The sequence below is a fragment of the Diaphorina citri genome, unplaced genomic scaffold (genome assembly GCF_000475195.1).
Source record: "Diaphorina citri unplaced genomic scaffold, Diaci psyllid genome assembly version 1.1 scaffold3026, whole genome shotgun sequence".
Taxonomy (NCBI): Eukaryota; Metazoa; Arthropoda; class Insecta; order Hemiptera; family Psyllidae; genus Diaphorina; species Diaphorina citri.
The window spans coordinates 19,818-44,617 of record NW_007380438.1 but is presented as its reverse complement, the minus strand read 5'-3'; the positions used below and the strand labels follow the sequence as shown (position 1 = coordinate 44,617).

At 39.3% G+C, this 24,800-nt stretch overlaps 4 protein-coding genes and 1 long non-coding RNA gene across 5 annotated transcripts in view; 2 read left to right on the top strand and 3 right to left on the bottom strand.

The window, feature by feature from the left end:
• Window positions 1-805: 805 nt before the first annotated feature.
• On the top strand, window positions 806-4,345 carry LOC103519896 (the record flags this gene model as incomplete). Its single annotated transcript, XM_008484985.3, is given in 2 exon segments — window positions 806-898; window positions 1,292-4,345. Coding segments are annotated over 2 exon segments (2,735 nt in total), but the record flags the coding sequence as incomplete, so codon positions are not given.
• A 1,546-nt stretch (window positions 4,346-5,891) lies between these two features.
• LOC103519899 (N-acetylglucosaminyl-phosphatidylinositol de-N-acetylase-like) lies at window positions 5,892-9,062 on the bottom strand. Its single transcript, XM_008484988.1, has 3 exons — window positions 9,053-9,062; window positions 8,019-8,312; window positions 5,892-5,986 (listed from the first exon to the last, which is right to left on the bottom strand). Exons 1-3 carry the CDS (start codon window positions 9,060-9,062, stop codon window positions 5,892-5,894), a joined length of 399 nt encoding a protein of 132 aa, XP_008483210.1.
• Window positions 9,063-11,567: 2,505 nt separating this feature from the next.
• Window positions 11,568-12,198, top strand: LOC113471794. The gene is made up of 2 exons (XR_003394353.1): window positions 11,568-11,798; window positions 11,877-12,198. It is a non-coding gene; the product is annotated as an uncharacterized LOC113471794 (long non-coding RNA).
• A 305-nt stretch (window positions 12,199-12,503) lies between these two features.
• On the bottom strand, window positions 12,504-14,645 carry LOC113471795 (ubiquitin-conjugating enzyme E2 Q2-like; the record flags this gene model as incomplete). Its single annotated transcript, XM_026831215.1, has 3 exons — window positions 12,504-12,514; window positions 13,065-13,190; window positions 14,348-14,645. Coding segments are annotated over 3 exons (435 nt in total), but the record flags the coding sequence as incomplete, so codon positions are not given.
• A 13-nt stretch (window positions 14,646-14,658) lies between these two features.
• The window catches only part of LOC113465364 (ubiquitin-conjugating enzyme E2 Q2-like), a 20,224-nt gene continuing 10,082 nt past the window's right edge, over window positions 14,659-24,800 (bottom strand). The window contains exons 3-8 of the mRNA XM_026831213.1: window positions 24,409-24,568; window positions 23,134-23,397; window positions 17,164-17,189; window positions 16,260-16,502; window positions 15,093-15,120; window positions 14,659-14,732 (exon numbers count right to left, since the gene is read on the bottom strand). Coding sequence (XP_026687014.1) covers window positions 14,659-14,732; window positions 15,093-15,120; window positions 16,260-16,502; window positions 17,164-17,189; window positions 23,134-23,397; window positions 24,409-24,568 — 795 coding nt within the window. The remainder of the gene's footprint in view (window positions 14,733-15,092; window positions 15,121-16,259; window positions 16,503-17,163; window positions 17,190-23,133; window positions 23,398-24,408; window positions 24,569-24,800) is intronic.

Sequence of the window (24,800 nt, the reverse complement as noted above, 5' to 3'; positions counted from 1 at the left end):
CATTAGTTTGACTTTTGGCGGAAGTTGGCTTGTCACTTTGTTCAGATACAATATTCATTTGGGCATTTGTATCATTGGTTCGTATATCTACTATGTTACTATCACCTACATTGGTGTCGGACAATACATTGGTGACACTTTCTTGTGCACTATCTGTTTGTTTATTTTGTATACCTTGAATTTGTTGTTTTTGGCTATCGTTAGTTCCAATGTTAGTTTCAACAATTTGAATTGCATCATTACTTTGTACATTTCTGTCAATACTGTCATCCAAGACATGTTTGACACTATTTCGTGAGCTATTACATTGTTCTTTATATGTTCTATGAACTAGTTCTTGGTTATCTTCAGTAGATACCCTATTTGTTTGGTAAACTTCCGTTCCATTAGTATTTGTTTGTATATTTTCACTTTCAGCTAATACTTCTAATATGTTCGTTTGTACTTCTTGTGCATGACCTAGTTCTTCGCTACGTTTATTAGATAAAAAACTATTTGCCTTACTTGCTTCTAAAGCATGAGTACTAGTTAGTATACCTTCTGGAGAAGTGTTATTCCTACCACTGTTCTGTCCAATGCCAATAAGGTCATTGACTAATTCATTGTCACTTTTCTCTTGGTGTGTTTCAAAATTTTGTTTGAATTCGTCAATCTTACTGTCAACATTTTCGTCAATGTCTTGTTGGATTGTTTGATTAAACGTAATTCCACCAGACAGTTTTCCTTCAGTATTGTCTTTGGCAATTAGTTGTCCATCGTTCTCTCGTATATTGTCAATAGGTTTATCCTGTCCAATATGTTCAATGAATGAAGTACAAGAACAAGTGGTACGAGAGTTTGGACGACAGTTTGAAGAAGATCAATTCGGAGCAAGTGATGAGCAGCGCTGTGCAGTCGGGTAAGTTATCAAGGAAGTGTTGTTGGAGGAAGCATTGGTTCCAAATGTTGTTGTTTTCAAATGCTCGGAGTTGACCAAATGTTGGATTTTGACAAATTTAGATCAACCGTTTGAGAGTTATAACGAACACACATGCCTAAATACATCTTCTTTGTGTGCATTGTCCATTACTGAATGTTGGTGATCAAATTGGCTAAAGCATTATTATTATCCACTAGCTAGGTACTTAAGCAAATAGCGTTGAATTAGATTCCTTTTCCTTTTTCTACCTCTTCCCCTTCTCACCCTTAAGAAAGAAAGAAAAAAGAAGACATACTGATCTAAAATCGTCGATCTTGAAGTTAGAACTCACTTATTTTTCTCAAGTGTCGTTTTCTATTTCTCGTTTTACAGATGACATCTCTACAGAGGACTTTGCAGACACAGAGGATGATGAAAGTGACGCCAACGTCTCCTTCAAGGTCAAAGTTTCGCCGTCCCTCCCCTCCTCTGATCCTCTAGAAGTAGGACATCCCAACGTCCCCACAGGACCGTCCACCGATACCACATCCAACACCGGTACTGCAGAAGTTGCCGGACATAGCAGAACCCGTCGCCATGTCTCAACACCCGATGAAAGCTCTCCCAATGCTGGCGTCCCAGCAACACAGCCTCCCCATCCCGTCAAGCTGGGCCTCAACGAGAGCATCCACAACGGAGAAATTTACGTCCGCAAGAGTCGCTTCCTTATTCCGAAAACCTATGGCAGCTTCTACAATTCATCCTCGTCAGAAACTTCAGACGACAAGGAAGACGGAGAATCATCATCTTCCAACACCAGCTTGGATAAGGTCGGTGAGACGGTCCACGGAGCGAGCAGCCGCGTGACATCGCTTCGTTCCACAATCGAAGAGGGTGGCGGGCCACTGGCGTCCGGTGCAGGAGAAACTCCTCAAACCCCGAGTAGCGTTTCTTCAGAAGAGCCTAGCGGACGGGAGACAGATTCCCCGCTGAATGTGGTCACGACGGATACGCCAAGCAGCGAAGAGTTGCCTCGCACGCCCGGCAGTGGATCGTCGGACGATGAAGCACATTTGGAATCGAACCTCGCGTTTGAGAAGACTGTCTCGGGGAAGAGTGAGGGACAGCGTAGTGTGGAAGACTCTATGGAGAAGAGTATGTGCGATGACAGCACACTGGAGGATGCTGAAGAGGAAGAAGGGTATCTATCCTATGAGATAGAAGACATTGAGAGTGTGCTGGAAGAATTTGAGAATGAAAACGAGAACGGACAATCAGGCGGAGAAAGAAGTGGACATGATCGTGGGAAAGACACTCTAGAAATCCTAAGTCCAAATGAAAATGATAACGAAATGCCCCAGAGAGTGTGTGATGTGATTGAGAATACTCGAAATGAGATTGTTGGAATAGGTGCGATTGATGAAGTTATAGGAAGAGTTGCGAAGGAAGCTGAAGAACGAACAAGAGAAAATTCCAAAGCGCCAGTATTTGTTGAACATATTGGACAGGAGAAACCTATTGACAATATACGAAAGAACGATGGACAACTAATTGCCAAAGACAATACTGAAGGAAAACTGTCTGGTGGAATTACGTTTAATCAAACAATCCAACAAGACATTGACGAAAATGTTGACAGTAAGATTGACGAATTCAAACAAAATTTTGAAACACACCAAGAGAAAAGTGACAATGAATTAGTCAATGACCTTATTGGCATTGGACAGAACAGTGGTAGGAATAACACTTCTCCAGAAGGTATACTAACTAGTACTCATGCTTTAGAAGCAAGTAAGGCAAATAGTTTTTTATCTAATAAACGTAGCGAAGAACTAGGTCATGCACAAGAAGTACAAACGAACATATTAGAAGTATTAGCTGAAAGTGAAAATATACAAACAAATACTAATGGAACGGAAGTTTACCAAACAAATAGGGTATCTACTGAAGATAACCAAGAACTAGTTCATAGAACATATAAAGAACAATGTAATAGCTCACGAAATAGTGTCAAACATGTCTTGGATGACAGTATTGACAGAAATGTACAAAGTAATGATGCAATTCAAATTGTTGAAACTAACATTGGAACTAACGATAGCCAAAAACAACAAATTCAAGGTATACAAAATAAACAAACAGATAGTGCACAAGAAAGTGTCACCAATGTATTGTCCGACACCAATGTAGGTGATAGTAACATAGTAGATATACGAACCAATGATACAAATGCCCAAATGAATATTGTATCTGAACAAAGTGACAAGCCAACTTCCGCCAAAAGTCAAACTAATGGACCAGAAGATGCCAAAAGTGTAATAAATACTGTGGAAGCACCATCATCCAACTCTTCAGAGCAGGAATCTGCCCTTGATGACCAACCATCGGATACAATCATCACAGACAGTGGAGGCAACAAACACTCCCGAAACAAAAAGAAAAGAAAGAATCGGAGAAATAAAGGAAAGATTGAAACTGTTCAGAGGATAACACACTCTGATGATGGAAACAAAGATGAAAATGTTCGAGATGTTGAGAAAGGTGTTGAAAGACTTGGCAGAGTACAAAATGAAGTGGATTCTAATGAGCTTGACAATGTAAATGAATTACTCAAACGAATCAACGACAATAACAATACGATTTGTGATAAACGACTGGGAGAATATTTAGATGACCTAAATAAAGAAACGGCTGTCAACAAAGATGTTACCAACCAAAGCAAAGAAGTTCTCAAAGAAGTGCTCATCAACAAAGATGGTGCGAAACAAAAAGACGGAAAAGAAACGTTTAAAGATGGTGCCAAGCAAAATAAAGACGGAAAAGAAACGTTTAAAGACGTTGCCAAGTTGAGCAACGAGGAGGGCGTTAAACTAGCGCGCACAAACGTCGTAACGGCAACACTGGGTGAAAATGATCAAAATCTATTCAACGTCGGACACATGCAAGATGAAATGAGTGTTGAATTAAATGGAGCGAGCACTAGTGTAGTCCTGGGTGATGGCAATGCTCTCCTACAACCTGTGAGTACAAATTAGAGGGGAAGCAGATTGTGTTTTTTACTTTAGATTCTACAGAAAAAAGGAACACCAAAATTTGACGAAACGGAAGGCTGTGTTGTGTATTTATTTTGAATTTTACTCTTTTTGGTATCTCGGTTTCGAGCTTTTTATTAGCTCGAGCTTCTTTGTTTGCAGTTTGGTTTCGAATGTTTTTTGGCTTTTAAAATCGTGTCGTGTGTAGTGAGAACACTCGTTTAAATTACATTGCCTACAAGGACATTGTGTGTCGTTTGGAAAAATCGTGTCGTGTGTTGTGGGAATACTACTCTCATTTAAATTGCAATGCCTACAGGACATTCCGAAAAATCTCGGGTGAAATTCACGACAAGTGGAGCCCCTGTAATCATTGTATTAGGTATCTACCTAAATACAAGAAACGTACCTACAATGTTTTCTTTTTCGATGTACAATAATTTTAGTACTTTCTTGCAATTCTTGTTGTTTACTAATTTTTAAGAACGTTTAATTTAAATTGCAATGCCTACAGGACATTCCGAAAAATCTCGGGTGAAATTCACGACAAGTGGAGCCCCTGTAATCATTGTATTAGGTACCTAAATACAAGAAACGTACCTACAATGTTTTCTTTTTCGACGTACAATAATTTTAGTACTTTCTTGCAATTCTTGTTGTTTACTAATTTTTAAGAACGTTTAATTTTTTCTATTTTTACTCTCTTGTGCAAAGAATTCGTATTCTTTATTTATTTATTTATTTCTTCTTAAAGAGATTTGATAGAGGGAACAGTAACAACGGAGACCTTATCGTACCGAAATTGATGAGACAAGGAGATTATTTAGGAGAAAGCCAGCCGTTCCGATAACGAACCTATTCTGTTCAGGATAAAGTTCGCCCCGGGCGGGAATCGAACCCACGACCTAGCACTTACAAAGCAGACGCGCTACCGTTCCAAGCTAACTTGGCTAGATTTTATCTAGGATGATCAACCGAGAGGTACGATAGTTATGAAAACCATTCATGATTTCATGCTTAACACCGTTAAAATTTTCTGTTTACCCTCCCTAGTTAGTTTGGAGGGTAGAGCGGAGAGGTACGATAGTTATGAAAACCATTCATGATTTCATGCTTAACACCGTTAAAATTTTCTGTTTACCCTCCCTAGTTAGTTTGGAGTTTGGAGGGTAGAGCATCTGCCTTGTAAGCGCTAGGTCTTGGGTTCGATTCCCGCCCGAGGCGGATTTTATCCCAAACAGGTAAGGTTCGTTCTCGGAACGGCTGACTTTCTCCTATCCTGTCTTTCTCTCTTCGCTTTCGAGACGATAAGACCTTAGCAGTTACAGTTCCCTCTATCAAACCTATTAAAAAAAAAATGTTTTAATTCCAATCGGGCTTTAGTGGTTTTAATTCCATAAGGGCTCGGTATAGTGTAGTGGTTGTCTCGGTGGCCTTCGGATGTGGAGATTGGTGGTTCGAGTCCAAGTCGCTTTAGTTCCAGTAGGTCTCCGTGATGATGCTAATACTGGTTGTATTCACCGAATGTGGGATGTAATCGAACGTCCACAGAAGGTTGGTGAAGATAACTGGAATGGGGACAGGCAAGTAAAGGTGTATGTATTAGGGTATGTATCTCCCTTTCGGGAAACTGACCACTGGAAAAGGACAGGGTTAGCCCAGTGGTAAAGCGCTTGCTTGTCTTGCAGAAGGTCCCGGGTTCGATGTCCACATTTTATCCCAAACAGGTAAGGTTCGTTCTCGGAACGGCTGACTTTCTCCTATCCTGTCTTTCTCTCTTCGCTTTCGAGACGATAAGATCTTAAGCAGTTACAGTTCCCTCTATCAAACCTATTAAAAAAAAAAATGTTTTAATTCCAATCGGGCGCTTTAGTGGTTTTAATTCCATAAGGGCTCGGTAGTGTAGTGGTTGTCTCGGTGGCCGTCGGATGTGGAGATTGGTGGTTCGAGTCCAAGTCGCTTTAGTTCCAGTAGGTCTCCGTGATGATGCTAATACTGGTCGTATTCATCGAATGGGGGATGTAATCGAACGTCCACAGAAGGTTGGTGAAGATAACTGGAATGGGGAGAGGCAAGTAAAGGTGTATGTATTAGGGTATGTACAGCGGGGCCGGCTAAAGAAGCTAGCCCGTCGGCCGCTGGGTTGTGCACAGGTAAAAGTGAGAATAGATACTTTGAATGTGGGGTCAATGACAGGGAGGGGTAGGGAAATAGCAGATCTTATGGCAAGAAGAAGAATTAAAATTTCGTGTGTTCAGGAAACTAGATGGAGGGATAGTAAAACAAGAGAGCTAGGTGTAAATTAATTTATAGTAGTGCAGATAATAGGGGGAGAAATGGAGTAGGTATAGTTTTAGATAAGGACATGAAAGCAAAAGTGATACAGGTGAATAGAGTGAGTGATAGAGTGTTGAGTATAAAGTTAGAACGAGAGGGTATGGACCTGAACATAGTGAGTGCATATGCTCCACAGGTAGGGTGTGATGATGACGAGAAAGATGCTTTCTGGGAAGAGATAGAGCATGAGATAAGTAGCATCCCGAGTAACAAGAGAATATTCTTTGGGGGGGATTTAAATGGGCATATAGGATGTGGGAATACAGAGATCACGGAGCAAATTAATCTTTGGGGGGGATTTAAATGGGCATATAGGATGTGGGAATACAGAGATCACGGAGCAAATTAGAGGAATCTGGGGAATAGGGTCTTTGAATCAAGAAGGGGAGAGAGTAATGGATTTTGCTTTGGGTACTGACTTGGCCATCCTTAATACCTACTTTCAGAAAGATGAGAATAAACTGATAACATATAAGAGTGGCAATAGATCCAGCCAAATTGATTTTATACTCTGCAGAAGACAGCATGTGAAGGAGATCAAAGATTGCAAGGTACTCTCCCTCAAAACAGTAGCAGCTCAGCATAAACTTCTAGCGGGAAAAGAAACTAACAGGGGGTGAAGTGCACAACAGGGCTGACTGGAAGAGGCTGGCGAAAAACGCCATTGATTTTATACTCTGCAGAAGACAGCATGTGAAGGAGATCAAAGATTGCAAGGTACTCTCCCTCAAAGCAGTAGCAGCTCAGCATAAACTTCTAGCGGGAAAAGAAACTAACGGGGGATGAAGTGCACAACAGGGCTGACTGGAAGAGGCTGGCAAAAAACGCCGACCCCACTTAAGTGGGAAAAGGTGTAGAGAAGAAGAAGAAGAAGAAGAAGAAGAAGAAGAAGAAGAAGAAGAAGAAGAAGAAGAAGAAGAAGAAGAAGAAGATTGAGGAATAGAAGTTTGATTGAGGGACTGTAACAGCAAAGGTCCCATTGTCCCAAAATCAAAGAGAGAAGCAGGGCCGGATTAGCTCCCCACGGGGCCCAGGGCAGTTTCAAAGGCGCGGGGCCCCCAGGACCTACCTCCCTCCCTACTAGAAAACACTTCTATACCTACCTAATTCATTTGTATCAATCATTACCTATGGACTACAAGTTTTGTTATCAAAATGTATTTTGCCATTTCAATTCTTTACACATTGAAGTTTTAATGTTTGTGGGCACATCTTTCATGCAAAATATCATGCAACATTCTTTTTTTTTTTAGAAAAAACCCATAATATCTAGTGTAAGTTCTCAAAGCGTGGGGCCCCCAAAAGCGCGGGGCCCGTGGCAGTCTGCCATTCTGCCTTATGGGTAATCCGGCCCTGGAGAGAAGAATGACGGATAAGAGAAAGCCAGGTGATTGGAGAGCAAATCCTATCTGTGTAAGATAAAGTTTGCTCTGGATGGGAATCAAACCCACAACCTAACACTTCCAGGGGCCCCCAAAAGCGCGGGGCCCGTGGCAGTCTGCCATTCTGCCTTATGGGTAATCCGGCCCTGGAGAGAAGAATGACAGGATAAGAGAAAGCCAGATGATAGGAGAGCAAATCCTATCTGTGTAAGATAAAGTTTGCTCTGGATGGGAATCAAACCCACAACCTGACACTTCCAGGGCAGGTGCACTACCCTTCAAGCTAATTAGGCTGGCAGATTTTGATTTAATAAGGGCCTTTTTTTTCAAGTACACCCAAAGTGGAACAAGCTTACAGTTTCAACTTACTTGAAGGTAACAAATGGTTGAGAGACAAGTATGCCATTGCGTCAAATATAGCAATATGGTTAGGATGTTCACTAACACCCGATTCATCGAATGTGATCACCGTATCAATCCTCAACGTTTCAATATGTGTGAGAATCATTTCACCGATCAGTTCATGAGACCAACTGTGTTCATGCCCGTCCAGAAGGAGACTGTGTTTCCGTAGCTCGATGCAACTTTCATCAAGGCCCAATGCTTTACAACTTTCCCACAGTTCTGCCTTTCGTACTCGTCTACTGTTGGGGGCTGAGTCACCTGAAAGATTTAATAACAAAACAAGATTGTGGAATCCAATGTTTTAACTTTATTGGATTAAATTAGGTGATTATTCAGAAGCCACATCTATAAAAAATAAAGCTCCTTTTTTTGTGTTTAACCTAACCCTCTAATAACACTGGTTACTGCTCATTTGTGACAGCTCCTTACATCAGTAGATAGCAATTTCTCATTGTGACTTCTGAACAAGTACCATGAACTGTTATTTAATAATGAAATTATCTAGCATGTGTACTCCATTTACCTAGTTGTGTAACTTGTATCAGGCTTTATACTTTAGCTCCTTACATCAGTAGATAGCAATTTCTCATTGTGACTTCTGAACAAGTACCATGAACTGTTATTTAATAATGAAATTATCTAGCATATGTACTCCATTTACCTAGTTGTGTAACTTGTATCAGGCTTTATACTTTTCACAGAAGAATAGCTCTGTACCTACCTAGCAAGCCACAGTGAACACACCCCTTTAAAGTCCTCCAGCCAGACTAAGCTGGTCTACCCCCTGTTTAAAGTCCCCCAGCCAGACTAAGCTGGTCTACCCCCTGTTTAAAGTCCTCCAGCTCGTCTGGTAAACAACAAGGACATGGGTTGAACCTTAAACAAGGTCATACATCTCAAACTAAACAAAATCCTTAAACAAGGGATAAAAATTTGTCAGAGTTATTGAATAGACCTTATACACTAATGTAGGTTAGGTTTTAAGGTTGTGGTTGTACCAGGTTGCATTGAGGCATTAAGTAGGTATATTGTTTCTACAGTTTGGCATGGAAGTGGTAACTTAAAAACAAGGTTAGTTTACCAACCTTGCCTGTCTCAACCCGGTACATAACCACAATCTAAAAAGAGAAATTGAGTATATTATATACTTTCTATATTTTCTTATTCTTTCAAATCTTCTTGCATCTTTCTACTGTGTTTACAGTGCACAACTCTACAGTCACTGAAGTATTAGTTAATTATGATGGTCAAATCTTAATTAATCCTCTCCTAGTAAAGGGACTTTTCGGTCTCATTCTGGCAGGGTCGTCTGGAAATAACAAGGACATGGGTTGAACCTTAAACAAGGTCATACATCTCAAACTAAACAAAATCCTTAAACAAGGGATAAAAAATTGTCAGAGTTATTGAATAGACCTTATACACTAATGTAGGTTAGGTTTTAAGGTTGTGGTTGTACCAGGTTGCATTGAGACATTAAGTATATTGTTTCTACAGTGTGGCATGGAAGTGGTAACTTAAAAACAAGGTTAGTTTACCAACCTTGCCTATCTCAACCCGGTACATAACCACAATCTAAAAGAGAAATTAAGTATATTACTTTCTATTTTTTCTTCTTTTTTCAAATCCTCTTGCATCTTTCTACTGTGTTTACAGTGCACAATTTTACAGTCACTGAAGTACTAGTTAATTATGATGGTCAAATCTTAATTAATCCTCTCCTAGTAAAGGAGTAAAGGGACTTTTCGGTCTCATTCTGGCAGGATTAACAATTCTTCCCATTTTGGCAGGCTACACTACGTTTATTCAATTCTCTTCTTACCACAACTTGGTATTGTTGCTTCAAGCTCAAGATTAGACAGTACTGTGACATGAAGAAACTGGTGAGGAAATCAAGAAGGAACGAATACTTGCGCCGATCTTCATCACAGACAGTGGAGGCAACAAACACTCCCGAAACAAAAAGAAAAGAAAGAATCGGAGAAATAAAGGAAAGATTGAAACTGTTCAGAGGATAACACACTCTGATGATGGAAACAAAGATGAAAATGTTCGAGATGTTGAGAAAGGTGTTGAAAGACACAGAGGCCCCAACTAAAAAATAAAAAAAAATCGAAAATTTTCACATAGGCCGTTCTTCTTGGGAACGATTCAAATATACTTCACCTATCGTTCATCCAGATCAATGTGACAGCAATGAGTCATCAACCCAAAATGTTCCAGAGCAGGCAAGGTGGATATCGCCCAGCCTGACTTTGTTTCACTGTCGGAGGAAGCACTGTGCAATATAGCTTCCCCTTTTAGAGATTCTCTACCATTGCACATGTGACATGTTTGGCAACAATGCCTTTTTTTTTGCTGTCACATTGATCTGGGCACACTATAGTTCGCGTTCCAAATTTTTGTACGAACGAAAGAGGGAAGCACTGTGCAATATAGCTTCCCCTTTTAGAGATTCTCTACCATTGCACATGTGACATGTTTGGCAACAATGCCTTTTTTTGCTGTCACATTATTTTGTCTGGGTACACTATAGTTCGCGTTCCAAATTTTTGTACGAACGAAAGATGCGAAAATCGAATTTTACCTCCGCAATTTCTCATTTTTCCATTTCGCAATAAAGGTACCTATATACCTACGTCTTATCGTCCATAAATCTAGGAGTTGGACGGGATAGGAGAAAGCCAGCCGTTCTGAGAACAAATGAGACAGGAGTTCATAAACATCCTAGGAACAAAATGATATCCTATCTCATATGTTTAGGATAAAATTAGTATAAGTAGGTAGTGCTTTATTTAGACTGTCAGCTTAGAACAAGTTGTTCCATTATACCAACTGTTTGTCCTCCCCCGCGGCGGCAATCAAACCCGCGAATTAGCGCTTACAAGGTGGGCGCGCTACTCTCCAAGCCGACTACTGTCAAATTCTCAGAGGATAAAATTCCATACCTTGGCTGGGATTGAACCCGCGGCCTCTTGCACAACTTTCCATTTCGTATTTTGCAACAAGTTCCCCAGCCAGACTATAAGCTGGTCTACCCACTGCTTAAAGTCCCCCAGCCAGACTAAGCTGGTCTACTCCCTGTTTAAAGTCCCCCAGCCAGACTAGTAACCCTGTTAGTAAATAAAAAATCACTTTAATTATTAATAACTTTACTTCTCTTTATTCACTATTTACAACAAAAAAATAAGACAGACCGAAAATATAGTGACGGCCAATTTAAAAAAAAGATACATAATTTAGATTTTTTTTTCAGAAATTACAAAAAAAATGAGAGGGGACACTTTAAGGATATTATATTGATAGTTATGAGAGTACAACTAAGCTAAAACTCGAGTTTTTACATCTAAAAAAGGAATTCAAAAAGAACATGTTATTCGAAATAAATAATAAAAATCTTTTGCAGCAAGGGACCAAAGGCTCTATTTTGTTGATTTAAAGCGTGCTTAAAAACGAATCTAATATGAGAGTACAACTAAGCTAAAACTCGAGTTTTTACATCTAAAAAAGGAATTCAAAAAGAACATGTTATTCGAAATAAATAATAAAAAATCTTTTGCAGCAAGGGACCAAAGGCTCTATTTTGTTGATTTAAAGCGTGCTTAAAAACGAATCTAACCCAGTTTTTGACGAATAAAACAATTTACAATACCTATATGTCTGCTATTGCTAATATATGTTTAAATATGAGATCTACCAACTAGCTAATTAACAGTTTTTAAACCCAGCAAAATAGACACAGAGGTCCCAGCCTAAGGAATTTCTTAAACTATTGCAACTAGCTAATTAACAGTTTTTAAACCCAGCAAAATAGACACAGAGGTCCCAGCCTAAGGAATTTCTTAAACTATTGCATGTACAGTAGAACCCCGATTTTATGAACCTCGGTTATACGAACCCTCGATTATACGAACCCTCGATTATATGAACTCGAAAATCTGAGCTTTCATTTATTTTTTACTCGAAAATCAGATTTTTTTCCGATAATGCAATTAAAAATTTCCGATTTTTTTTATTTAAACCCTCACAGATATTGTAAACAATAATGCTAATATGAAAATATTTTGTCCTTTTAGTTACATAATATGTCACTAAAAGGACACAAAATCAATAAATAAGCATTTACTGTCGAAAATTTGCCATGTTTTCTTGTGTAACCCGGATTTTATGAACTTTTATATGGCACCCCGATTTGATGAACTACCCTTGGTCCCAATTAGTTCACGATTTTTTTACATAAAGCTAAATCAAAATTTTAAAGGTGTACCTTCAAAATCAAGCCCCCCCAAAAATTTAGGCAAGAACCGCCTATGATTTTACCTCCGCAATTTCTCATTTTTCCATTTCGCAATAAAGGTACCTATATACCTACGTCTTATCGTCCATAAATCTAGGAGTTGGACAGGATAGGAGAAAGCCAGCCGTTCTGAGAACAAATGAGACAGGAGTTCATAAACATCCTAGGAACAAAATGATATCCTATCTCATATAATATGTTTAGGATGAGAACAAATGAGACAGGAGTTCATAAACATCCTAGGAACAAAATGATATCCTATCTCATATGTTTAGGATAAAATTAGTATAAGTAGCGCTTTATTTAGACTGTCAGCTTAGAACAAGTTGTTCCATTAAACCAACAGTTTGTCCTCCCCTGGCGGCAATCGAACCCGCGACTTAGCGCTTACAAGGTGGGCGCGCTACTCTCCAAGCCGACTGTCAAATTCTCAGAGGATAAAATTCCATACCTTGGCTGGGATTGAACCCGCGGCCTCTTGCACAACTTTTCATTTCGTATTTTGCAACAAGTCCCGCGCCCAGCCAGACTAAGCTGGTCTACCCCCTGCCTTAAGTCCCCCTAGCCAGACAAATAATAATAACTGGAACAGTATGAGTACGGTAGGTATTCCATACCTCGGCTGGGATTGAACCCACGCCCTCCTGTTTACCAGGCGAGCGCCTTGACCACTACACCACCGTGGCAGGACGAAAAATGTGCAGTGTACTTACCACTCTTTTCGTGGATTTGCACGAGGGACTTGAAGGATTGCTGAGCTTTGGCCAAGGAGTACGGGCTCTGATTGACTGTCTTCGGGGCGCCAAACTGTATCCGGGCCTTGCCTTTGACCAGTGTGGCTATAATAATAAATAAATAAAATATAACTTGGTAAACTCTTTAGTTTTTCTTGAATCAGGTATTGTATCATAAAAAAATAACTTTGTATCAGGTAGAAATGACAGGTGGACCTTTCCAGCTGTACCTGTCAGGTCTACATGATATTGTGTGTGCTCATTGGGTATCAGCACTACTGGACCAATACCAGTTTTTACTTATTCTGAATTTCATTAAGCATTGTCACATGTCAGTCCCCAAGTATGCTTGGAGGTCAACAAACACTTGACATGAACCTGTAGTCAGAGACCCAAGAACAACCAATGATAAAGCTTAATTTGTAAACACTTTACACTAAACTCCCAATCTTATCACCTAGGAATACTTAGAACCAAGAGGTATTACAATAGCAAGTTCGCACTCGAGGCGGGGGGGGGGGGGTGATGCAATGGAAACGTGTTAAAAACTTGTTCAAGGTAAGTCAGCTCCCATGGCGTAGTGGTCAATGCGCTCGTCTTGCACGCGGGAGACCCGGGTTCGATTCCCGGCGGGGTCAAAAACTGAATCATGCAAATGAATCCATGACTGGCTGTTCCGGGGCCCACTCAGCCTCGTGAGGAAAATGAGTAGCTGTGTACAATATAAATGTCCACAGTGAATATAAATGAAAAAATGTGAATGTGAATAAAACGTCTTCGATGCCAAAGGTTGGTTATACAGGGTGTTCACCAATGTATGATCCACTCAAATTGCTCCGAATCTGTTGGAGTTTTTTTTTTTCCTTTTTTTCCGAAAAGATTCGGAGCAATTTGAGTGGGTCATACCAAACATTGGTGGACACCGTGTATATTATTTATGGCGTCAATTACGGCCATTAAAAACTTACTTACCTGTTTGGTGTTTTGGCACTAAAAACTGACCATCGAAATTTTGACCCGATTACATTACTTTCCTTCCTATAGGATAAGGAAAGTAAAAATGTGAATGTGAATAAAACGTCTTTGATGCCAAAGGTTGGTTATACAGGGTGTCCACCAATGTATGATCCACTCAAATTGCTCCGAATCTGTTGGAGTTTTTTTTTCCGAAAAGATTCGGAGCAATTTGAGTGGTCATACCATACATTGGTGGACACCCTGTATATTCTTTATGACGTCAATTACGGTCGTTAGAAACTTACTTACCTGTTTAGTTAACAATTCCATACACAGCGCTCCCCCGATGAGCACATAGCCTCCGGAAATGATCGGATACACCACGCGCACAAACGGAGGCTCGAACGGGTACGTCTCCTTGAAGAGAACGTTGAGCAGGATCGAGTTCTTCCCCTCTTGTTCCTGTAGGAGAGCGAGGTCGTTGTGCAGGGGAGACTCGGGGTCGACCAGCTTGAGATGAATGTTCCACTCGTACAACGAGTCGCACACGAGATCAATACTGTACACACCTAGGTACACACAAGAGAAAATGAGCAGGAAGTAGATTCATATAGGCTTAGCTCATTTCCAGCTTGAGATGAATGTTCCACTCGTACAACGAGTCGCACACGAGATCAATACTGTACACACCTAGGTACACACAAGAGAAAATGAGAATGAAACAACAAGAAGTAGATTCATATGGGCCCAACTCATCCATGGGGCAGTGGCACCTTCAGAGTGGACATTTTGTGTATGGTGTTAAGCAAAAAAAAAAGTAAGAGAGATTGATACTGTATACCAGCGATTCCCAACCAGGGGTACGTGAGAGACCTTCCGGGAGTACGCGAGAAAAAATTGTGCAATGGCGGACAAAGGCAAATTTTGAATTTTGATGGCTTATCAACGCAATACAGCCCAAAAAGTACTGAATTTTGATGTATGTTTTTGTTAAGAAAAAAAAAAAAAAAAAACAAAAAAAAGTAAGAGAGATTGAGACTCTATACCAGCGATTCCCAACCAGGGGTGCGTGAGAGACCTTCCGGGGGTACGCGAGAAAAAATTGTGCAAATGGTGGACAAAGGCAAATTTTGAATTTTGATGGCTTATCAACGCAATACAGCCCAGAAAAGTACTGAATTTTGACCCAATGATAAAGCTTAATTTGTAAACACTTTACACTAAACTCCCAATCTTATCACCTAGGAATACTTAGAACCAAGAGGTATTACAAGTGCAACACTGATAAGTTTATTGCGTAGTAACATTCTTATTGTGTCTAACGAGCCGTTGAAACTAGTAGATATTTGGAAACTGATTGAGATGATTCATTTAAAAAATAACTAAAGTAAATAAGCAGTTGAAAAATGGAACATATTCATTCTAGAGGTTTTATCCAATGATAAAGCTTAATTTGTAAACACTTTACACTAAACTCCCAATCTTATCACCTAGGAATACTTAGAACCAAGAGGTATTACAAGAGCAACACTGATAAGTTTATTGCGTAGTAACATTCTTATTGTGTCTAACAAGCCGTTGAAACTAGTAGATATTTGGAAACTGATTGAGATGATTCATTTGAAAAATACCAAGAGTAAATAAGCAGTTGAAAAATGGAACATATTCATTCTAGAGCTTTTTTTGGTAATAATGCAGAAGTCACATCCCGTGGAAAAGAAAAGCTCCTTTTTGTATTTAACCTAATCCTATAATAACACTAATCACTGCTCTAATTGTGAAAACTCCTTCTTGCATTTAGCCTAACCCTATAATAACACTGGTCACTGCTTGTTTGTGCCAGTTCCTTTGGTAGCAATATTCCACGGATGTGACTTCTGCACAAGTACCGTTTTTTCTCAGCAATACAAATGTTATGAATTTGGACCATTAAAAAAATGACATTTGAAAAGAAGATATTACCTTGCAGATCACAATAACAGAATGTCAAAAAGAAAATGATAAATTATGACCTACTAACCAAAGCTGAAAGGGGGTCACTACAAGCTAAACCATTATGTCGGTGGATAACCCTGGTTTGTATTGTTAGATACTCTTGAACAATAAAACCCCATCAGTGTCTGGATTCTCTTTGTTCAGTATCTCCTTGGTGTCACTTTCACCAAATCAGGGGATATAAGGATCCTCAGGACTAAGGACAAAGGGAGAGATACTTACCGTGATGTTTGCATGTATGTCATACTTCTTCCCATTGCTACCGAGGAACCGACAGTTGATTTCATCGACGCTGGCGTTCAGAATTTGGAATCGGTTGTTCGTTTTGGGAAATATGGATTCGAGAGTTCGGATTTCTTGCTTGAGAGTAACCAGACAGGCCATCTTGGGTTTCGAAGGACCCTGGATCTGCACAGGATGATTATAACGACCCTCGTAACTCAAAGCAAAAGCACTCCGAACATGCTGAACAAATGAGGAAAAGAGGACACTTCTAATTGGGAAATTGATTTGTTAAGTTACAACTATTAAATTTCAGCTTTTCCTTTTGAAAAATGAAAATCCTGGATTTTCTGAAAAAGGAGAGAAGGAAAAACAATAAAAAAAATGGCTGTGGCTGAGCAAGGAGAAACGAGAAAATCTTCGACAAAGCTCGGGAGTTGTCGGAAAAACAGCTGAGTGCGCGTTAATTTGACGCGAATCCGTGCAAAAAATGGGGCATCGTATGCACACCTTCAGAGTGGACATTTTGTGTATGGTGTTAAGCAAAAAAAAAAGTAAGAGAGATTGATACTGTATACCAGCGATTCCCAACCAGAGGTACGTGAGAGACCTTCCGGGGGTACGCGATAAAAAATTGTGCAAATGGTGGACAAAGGCGAATTTTGAATTTTGATGGCTTATCAACGCAATACAGCCCAGAAAATAAATACCTAGGTAGGTACCTACAAAAAAAAAGTCACGATCTGAATAGAGTGCATGTGAATATGGAAATGAATTGAATGAAATAAAAAATAAAAATAACAAACATGTGTTTTCAAAAACGACGCACTTTTTTCCTACCAATCATAAAACAGTATTCGATTTAAACCTATTGAAACGACCTTTGATTGGTTCACTGCATTACCTCTGTGTTTTTAGTATCATGCAACGCTGTAGCAAGAGAATGCAACCCTACAGCGTGGTTCAATAATACCAAAAACCAATTTCCCTTTAGTGTGATGTCTGTTGTTACTATTGCTACACCGATTAATCGACAGTTTGAATCGATTTTTACTATCGAAATAATCGAAATCGATAAAAAAAAATCAGCTGTTTTCTGTTTTGATTGGTGAATGGCGTTGGATCTGATTTTTACTATCGAAATAATCGAAATCGATAAAAAAAATCAGCTGTTTTCTGTTTTGATTGGTGAATGGCGTTTGCGTATTTGGTTTGATCGGTTTCTCCTTTCTTTTCGAATTTTGACCTCAAGGTACTGTGAAGTACTGATTTCTTTCAAAGGGCATTGAGAGTGTTTAGAACTCAGTAGTAATGGTACACATCAATCTAGGTATGGGATGATGGTACCTGGATTTAATCTCACGTACCCAAGGGGTACGCGGGCGAAAAAAAGGTTGGGAACCACTGCTGTAGGTACACAAATATTTTTAATGCCCCCTACTTACTAACGCTCAGACCACAAAATCGGGATTCTACTGTCACTAATGTATTATTATGATCATTGAAACTTAAGACGAAAAGAAAAGACCCAAAAACTAACAATATACTTAACAAATGAAAATAAAATTCACCGTTTATAAATCGAACAAAAGAAGTAAATTCTAAGTAAGTCGACGTCTGTTAGCGTTTAGTTTGTCTCTTCCTAACACAAAAAAGCTGCTGTGAGAGGTTAAACACTCGTTTTCGGGCCCTAATGGGTCGTTTGAGGGTCATATAAGATCCCTTTATTCCAGGTAAGTTTTACAATTGATTGAAATATCTAATAGTGAATAGATTAATACATTTATTTACAGTGCCCCTACCTGAATCGAAAATGAGAAAATCGATAACAAATAACAGAGGTGGGGGGAGTCAACGTAAAAAAGGTTTGTAAATAGGATAGACCTTTGAAATAGGGACCTGCTTGTATTCTGGAAAGTAGGGCTGGTAAAATGGAACCGAAAAGACAACACTTTCTCTTTATGCACAGGTTCGTACATAGTGAAATAGACAGTACAAAAAACTTCCCGATTTTTACTATCGAAATAATCGAAATCGATAAAAAAAATCAGCTGTTTTCTGTTTTGATTGGTGAATGGCGTTTGCGTATTTGGTTTTTGATCGGTTTCTCCTTTCTTTTCTTTCTTTCTTTCAAACCCAAAAATTAAATTTCTATTTCTCCCGATTAATCGACAGTTTGAATCGATTTTTACTATCGAAATAATCGAAATCGATAAAAAAAAATCAGCTGTTTTCTGTTTTGATTGGTCTATTGGTCAATGGCGTTTGCGTATTTGGTTTTTGATCGGTTTCTCCTTTCTTTTCTTTCTTTCAAACCCAAAAATTAAATTTCTATTTCTACGTATTCTATTCTCATCCCATTTCGGTGTAGGTATTCTTTTATCTTGCCATTGAGACTTTGGTACTCCATTTTCTCCCAGAAGATTTGGATATTTCGCCATTAGAATCCCTCAGTAGCCCATCACCCACCAACTCATCATCAGAAGTGTTTTGGTGCTTATTTGGGTGTTCTGTTGTAACATTTACAATATCTCTAACCGTTTAGTCGATATAGCTGAAAACCGCCAAAAAGCGGTCGAATCCCGCCAAAAAGCGGTCAAAACCCGCCTAAAAGCGGTCAAAACTCGCCTTAAAGCGGTCAAAACCCGCCAAAAAGCGGTCAAAAAACCGTCAACCGCAGCACCTATTTTAACGAAACGTTTTATGTTGCATCCTTGTCACATTTGTGAACTACATACCAAATTTCAAGTCTTTAGCTTATACTGTTCCCGAGATATTGTTAAATTACACCGAAAATCGCCAAGAAGCGGTAAAATGCCGCCAAGCGTTGCACCAGTGTGTTTTTGCTCTATCTTCAATCTGTGCTCAACTCTTGTCCAAGTGCTAACAAAGACCCAGGAGTAAAGGAATCACTTCTTTGAATCCTCCGTCAAATAGATCCTTTTGTTTTCTTTGCGTCAAGTTAAAGGATACTCTACCATGGTTGCGGGTAAGTTTTTTGTCACGCCTGTTGGTTTTGATAATTTCAAGATCCTTGATGAAAATTCTGGGCTGAGGAGTGGGAGTTTATGTTGTTGATCTAATTTTTGATCTTGATTGAACACTCGGTAATTTTTAATCATTGGGAAAACAAAGCACACAAGTGAAGGAATAAGATAACCAATCCAGGACTAACTTTCACAATTCAGAACTTATGTCACTTGTACGGATGACAAACCTTCAAAAATACTGCATAACTATTCATTTGAAAGATACATACCAAATTTCAAGTCTCTAGCTCTTACCGTTCTCGAGATATTTTGTTTACAGACACACATTATTTTGATATCAAAGTAACCATAATAAATTTATTAGGACCCTCATGAAAGACAACTAAACAGCTAGGTACAGTAGAATCATTCTACAAGTCTACACTGTTCTACAATGTACTTGCAGTCAAAATGCATTCAGAATAATGCAAAATACATTCAGAAACAAACCATTTTCTCCCAGAAGATTTGGATATTTCGCCATTAGAATCCCTCAGTAGCCCATCACCCACCAACTCATCATCAGAAGTGTTTTTGCTCTATCTTCAATCTGTGCTCAACTCTTGTCCAAGTGCTAACAAAGACCCAGGAGTAAAAGAATCACTTCTTTGAATTCCCCGTCAAATAGATCCTTTTGTTTTCTTTGCATCAATCGTCTTCATAATTTTAAAATCTCCCACATAACTACAACCAAAGAGAAAACGTCGTAAGGACGTGTTTACACGTAGGCTATCGCGACAGTTTTTGCTCTATCTTCAATCTGTGCTCAACTCTTGTCCAAGTGCTAACAAAGACCCAGGAGTAAAGGAATCACTTCTTTGAATCCCCCGTCAAATAGATCCTTTTGTTTTCTTTGCATCAAGTTAAAGGACGTGTTTTGGCACTAAAATCTGACCATCGAAAATTTGACCCGATTACATTACTTTCCTTCCTATAGGATAAGGAAAGCTAAAATGCTAATTCTTTGCATCAAGTTAAAGGATACTCTACCATGGTTGCGGGTAAGTTTTTTGTCACTCCTGTTGGTTTTGATAATTTCAAGATCCTTGATAAAAATTCTGGGCTGAGGAGTGGGAGTTTATGTTGTTGATCTAATTTTTGATCTTGATTGAACACTTGGTAATTTTTGATCATTGGGAAAACAAAGCACACAAGTGGTGAAGGAATAAGATAACCAATCCAGGACTAACTTTCACAATTCAGAAGTTATGTCACTTGTACGTTGTACGGATGACAACCCTTCAAAAATATTGCATAACTATTACATTTTCAATTATTTTGATATCAAAGTAACCATAATAAATTTATTAGGACCCTCATGAAAGACAACTAAACAGAAAAACTCGAAATTTTCTCGAATTTGCCCTCAAATTCTCAAAAGTTATTTTTCCAAGCAGGCAGGATGTCCCTGAAGTTACAAACGTTGGTAGAAAAAAATCCAAAAATTATACAGGGTACGACAAAATCCCGACAATTTCGTTGGTAGAAGTTACCAACGAAAAGGTACAAAAGTCGATAATGAGGGAAAAAATATACAATAAAATCCCACATTTTATTAATTCCCACATGAAACCGGAGCATTTTTCAAAAGAAACGAAAAAAATCTGGTGTGAACATCACACGACTTTCTATTACATTTGCGGAATACGTATTTGAAAAAAAAAAAAATGAAAATTTTTCTAAGTCCCGAGCCTGAGCCGCGTACGGCGGCCGAATTAGGTGTCGGAACACAGTTCAATTCGCTCACCAACGATTCAAGTCACGACCTTATGTGCAATAAATGGAAATATTTTTCGCGCAATTCACACTGGAGCTTAGAAAAATTTCGTCCAAATGTGACATACATGGTTGGAAAGCTCGTTTTCTCAGCTTTCTAAATAATATACTCTGTTAAAAAATTAGGTGTCGGAACACAGTTCAATTAGCTCACCAACGATTCAAGTCACGACCTTAGATGCAATATATGGAAATATTTTTCGCGCGAACTTTCATTCACACTGGAGCTTAGAAAAATTTCGTCCAAATGTGACATACATGGTTGGAAAGCTCGTTTTCTCAGCTTTCTAAATAATATACTCTGATCAAAAATTAGGTGTCGGAACACAATTCAATTCGCTCACCAACGATTCAAGTCACGACCTCATATGCAATATATGGGAATTTTTTTCGCGCGAACTTTCATTCACACTGGAGCTTAGAAAAATTTCGTCCAAATGTGACATACATGGTTGAAAAGCTCGTTTTCTCAGCTTTCTAAATAATATACTCTGATAAAAAATTAGGTGTCGGAACACAGTTCATTTCGTTCACCAACGATTCAAGTCACAACCTTAGATGCAATATATGGGAATTTTTTTCGCGCGAACTTTCATTCACACTGGAGCTTAGAAAAATTTCGTCCAAATGTGACATACATGGTTGAAAAGCTCGTTTTCTCAGCTTTCTAAATAATATACTCTGATCAAAAATTAGGTGTCGGAACACAATTCAATTCGCTCACCAACGATTCAAGTCACGACCTCATATGCAATATATGGGAATTTTTTTCGCGCGAACTTTCATTCACACTGGAGCTTAGAAAAATTTCGTCCAAATGTGACATACATGGTTGAAAAGCTCGTTTTCTCAGCTTTCTAAATAATATACTCTGATCAAAAATTAGGTGTCGGAACACAATTCAATTCGCTCACCAACGATTCAAGTCACGACCTCATATGCAATATATGGGAATTTTTTTCGCGCGAACTTTCATTCACACTGGAGCTTAGAAAAATTTCGTCCAAATGTGACATACATGGTTGAAAAGCTCGTTTTCTCAGCTTTCTAAATAATATACTCTGATCAAAAATTAGGTGTCGGAACACAATTCAATTCGCTCACCAACGATTCAAGTCACGACCTCATATGCAATATATGGGAATTTTTTTCGCGCGAACTTTCATTCACACTGGAGCTTAGAAAAATTTCGTCCAAATGTGACATACATGGTTGAAAAGCTCGTTTTCTCAGCTTTCTAAATAATATACTCTGATCAAAAATTAGGTGTCGGAACACAATTCAATTCGCTCACCAACGATTCAAGTCACGACCTCATATGCAATATATGGGAATTTTTTTCGCGCGAACTTTCATTCACACTGGAGCTTAGAAAAATTTCGTCCAAATGTGACATACATGGTTGAAAAGCTCGTTTTCTCAGCTTTCTAAATAATATACTCTGATCAAAAATTAGGTGTCGGAACACAATTCAATTCGCTCACCAACGATTCAAGTCACGACCTCATATGCAATATATGGGAATTTTTTTCGCGCGAACTTTCATTCACACTGGAGCTTAGAAAAATTTCGTCCAAATGTGACATACAGTAAACGGAGACCCGCGGCGGGGGGGGGGGGGGGGTGATGCAATGGAAACGTGTTAAAAACTTGTTCAAGGTAAGTCAGCTCCCATGGCGTAGTGGTCAATGCGCTCGTCTTGCACGCGGGAGACCCGGGTTCGATTCCCGGCGGGGTCAAAAACTGAATCATGCAAATGAATCCATGACTGGCTGTTCCGGGGCCCACTCAGCCTCGTGAGGAAAATGAGTAGCTGTGTACAATATAAATGTCCACAGTGAATATAAATGAAAAAATGTGAATGTGAATAAAACGTCTTCGATGCCAAAGGTTGGTTATACAGGGTGTTCACCAATGTATGATCCACTCAAATTGCTCCGAATCTGTTGGAGTTTTTTTTTTTCCTTTTTTTCCGAAAAGATTCGGAGCAATTTGAGTGGGTCATACCAAACATTGGTGGACACCGTGTATATTATTTATGGCGTCAATTACGGCCATTAAAAACTTACTTACCTGTTTGGTTAACAATTCCATACACAGCGCTCCCCCGATGAGCACATAGCCTCCGGAAATGATCGGATACACCACGCGCACAAACGGAGGCTCGAACGGGTACGTCTCCTTGAAGAGAACGTTGAGCAGGATCGAGTTCTTCCCCTCTTGTTCCTGTAGGAGAGCGAGGTCGTTGTGCAGGGGAGACTCGGGGTCGACCAGCTTGAGATGAATGTTCCACTCGTACAACGAGTCGCACACGAGATCAATACTGTACACACCTAGGTACACACAAGAGAAAATGAGAATGAAACAACAAGAAGTAGATTCATATAGGCCCAACTCATCCATGGGGCAGTAGCACTTTCAGAGTGGACATTTTGTGTATGGTGTTAAGCAAAAAAAAAAGTAAGAGAGATTGATACTGTATACCAGCGATTCCCAACCAGGGGTACGTGAGAGACCTTCCGGGAGTACGCGAGAAAAAATTGTGCAATGGCGGACAAAGGCAAATTTTGAATTTTGATGGCTTATCAACGCAATACAGCCCGAAAAGTACTGAATTTTGATCTCAAGGTACTGTGAAGTACTGATTTCTTTCAACAGGTATTGAGAGTGTTTAGAACTCAGTAGTAATGGTACACATCAATCTAGATATGGGATGATGGTACCTGGATTTAATCTCACGTACCCGAGGGGTACGCGGGCGAAAAAAAGGTTGGGAACCACTGCTGTAGGTACACAAATATTTTTTAATGCCATGATCTATCAGCTGGTCTGAGCGTGAGTGGCAGGCATAACACACTGATGCATCAACCTATTTTAATGCCATGATCTATCAGCTGGTCTGAGCGTGAGTGGCAGGCATAACACACTGATGCATCAACCTAATAATACCCACAAAATAGGTGTGTAATTATGAGCAGAAATTCTTTTTCATTGGAAAAACAGGATAAACCAGTAGGTACATCACTAAGGTTGGTAACAAACAAGAAGTAGAAGAAGAAGAAGAAGAAGAAGAAGAAGAAGAAAAAAAAAAGGATTGAAATCATGGATTATTTGTCGGAAAGCTGAGAGCCTCTTCACAATTTCTGTGGATATCACAATATTTCCAAGAGGCTCTTCTAATTCTAATTTGGTTGATTCACATACTTAGATTTGCCAGAGCAGTCTTTATGGCAAAGAACTCAGACAATTTGCAAACTTTCAAGTGTGACGATCCTTTCAGAAACAAGCCACTGAAAAAATGGCCCATTCCTTGTGTTCAGACCTTTGAGAAAAAAAAAACTCACCTTTTTTGAAACTATCAGATCGGTAAATGTCTCTCAGTTCTTTCATGAGTCTATCGGTGGCTTGGATGGAGCCAGAGACTGCTCCCTTCATGTAGTCTTGTCGCTGAGTCTGTTTCAAGCGCTCCAACTTCTCTAAATATTGAACATCTATCTCATCACTCTGGAAAAAGTGGCGCTGAGTCTGTTTCAAGCGCTCCAACTTCTCTAAATATTGAACATCTATTTCATCACTCTGGAAAAAGTGTCGCTGAGTCTGTTTCAAGCGCTCCAACTTCTCTAAATATTGAACATCTATTTCATCACTCTGGAAAAAAGTCTAATTTTTTTTTTTACCTTGTTTATCCTGCCCGAATAGAACTGAAAAGTCCCTTTACCCCAGCAGTCTAAACAAG

What these genes read in the sequence shown, in the direction of transcription:
- LOC103519899 (XM_008484988.1), bottom strand. An exon ending in CAACCATTTGTTACCTTCAA is followed by an intron (nt 5,987 to 8,018) that starts GTAAGTTGAAAC and finishes TCCCCATTCCAG; the next exon opens with TTATCTTCACCAACCTTCTG.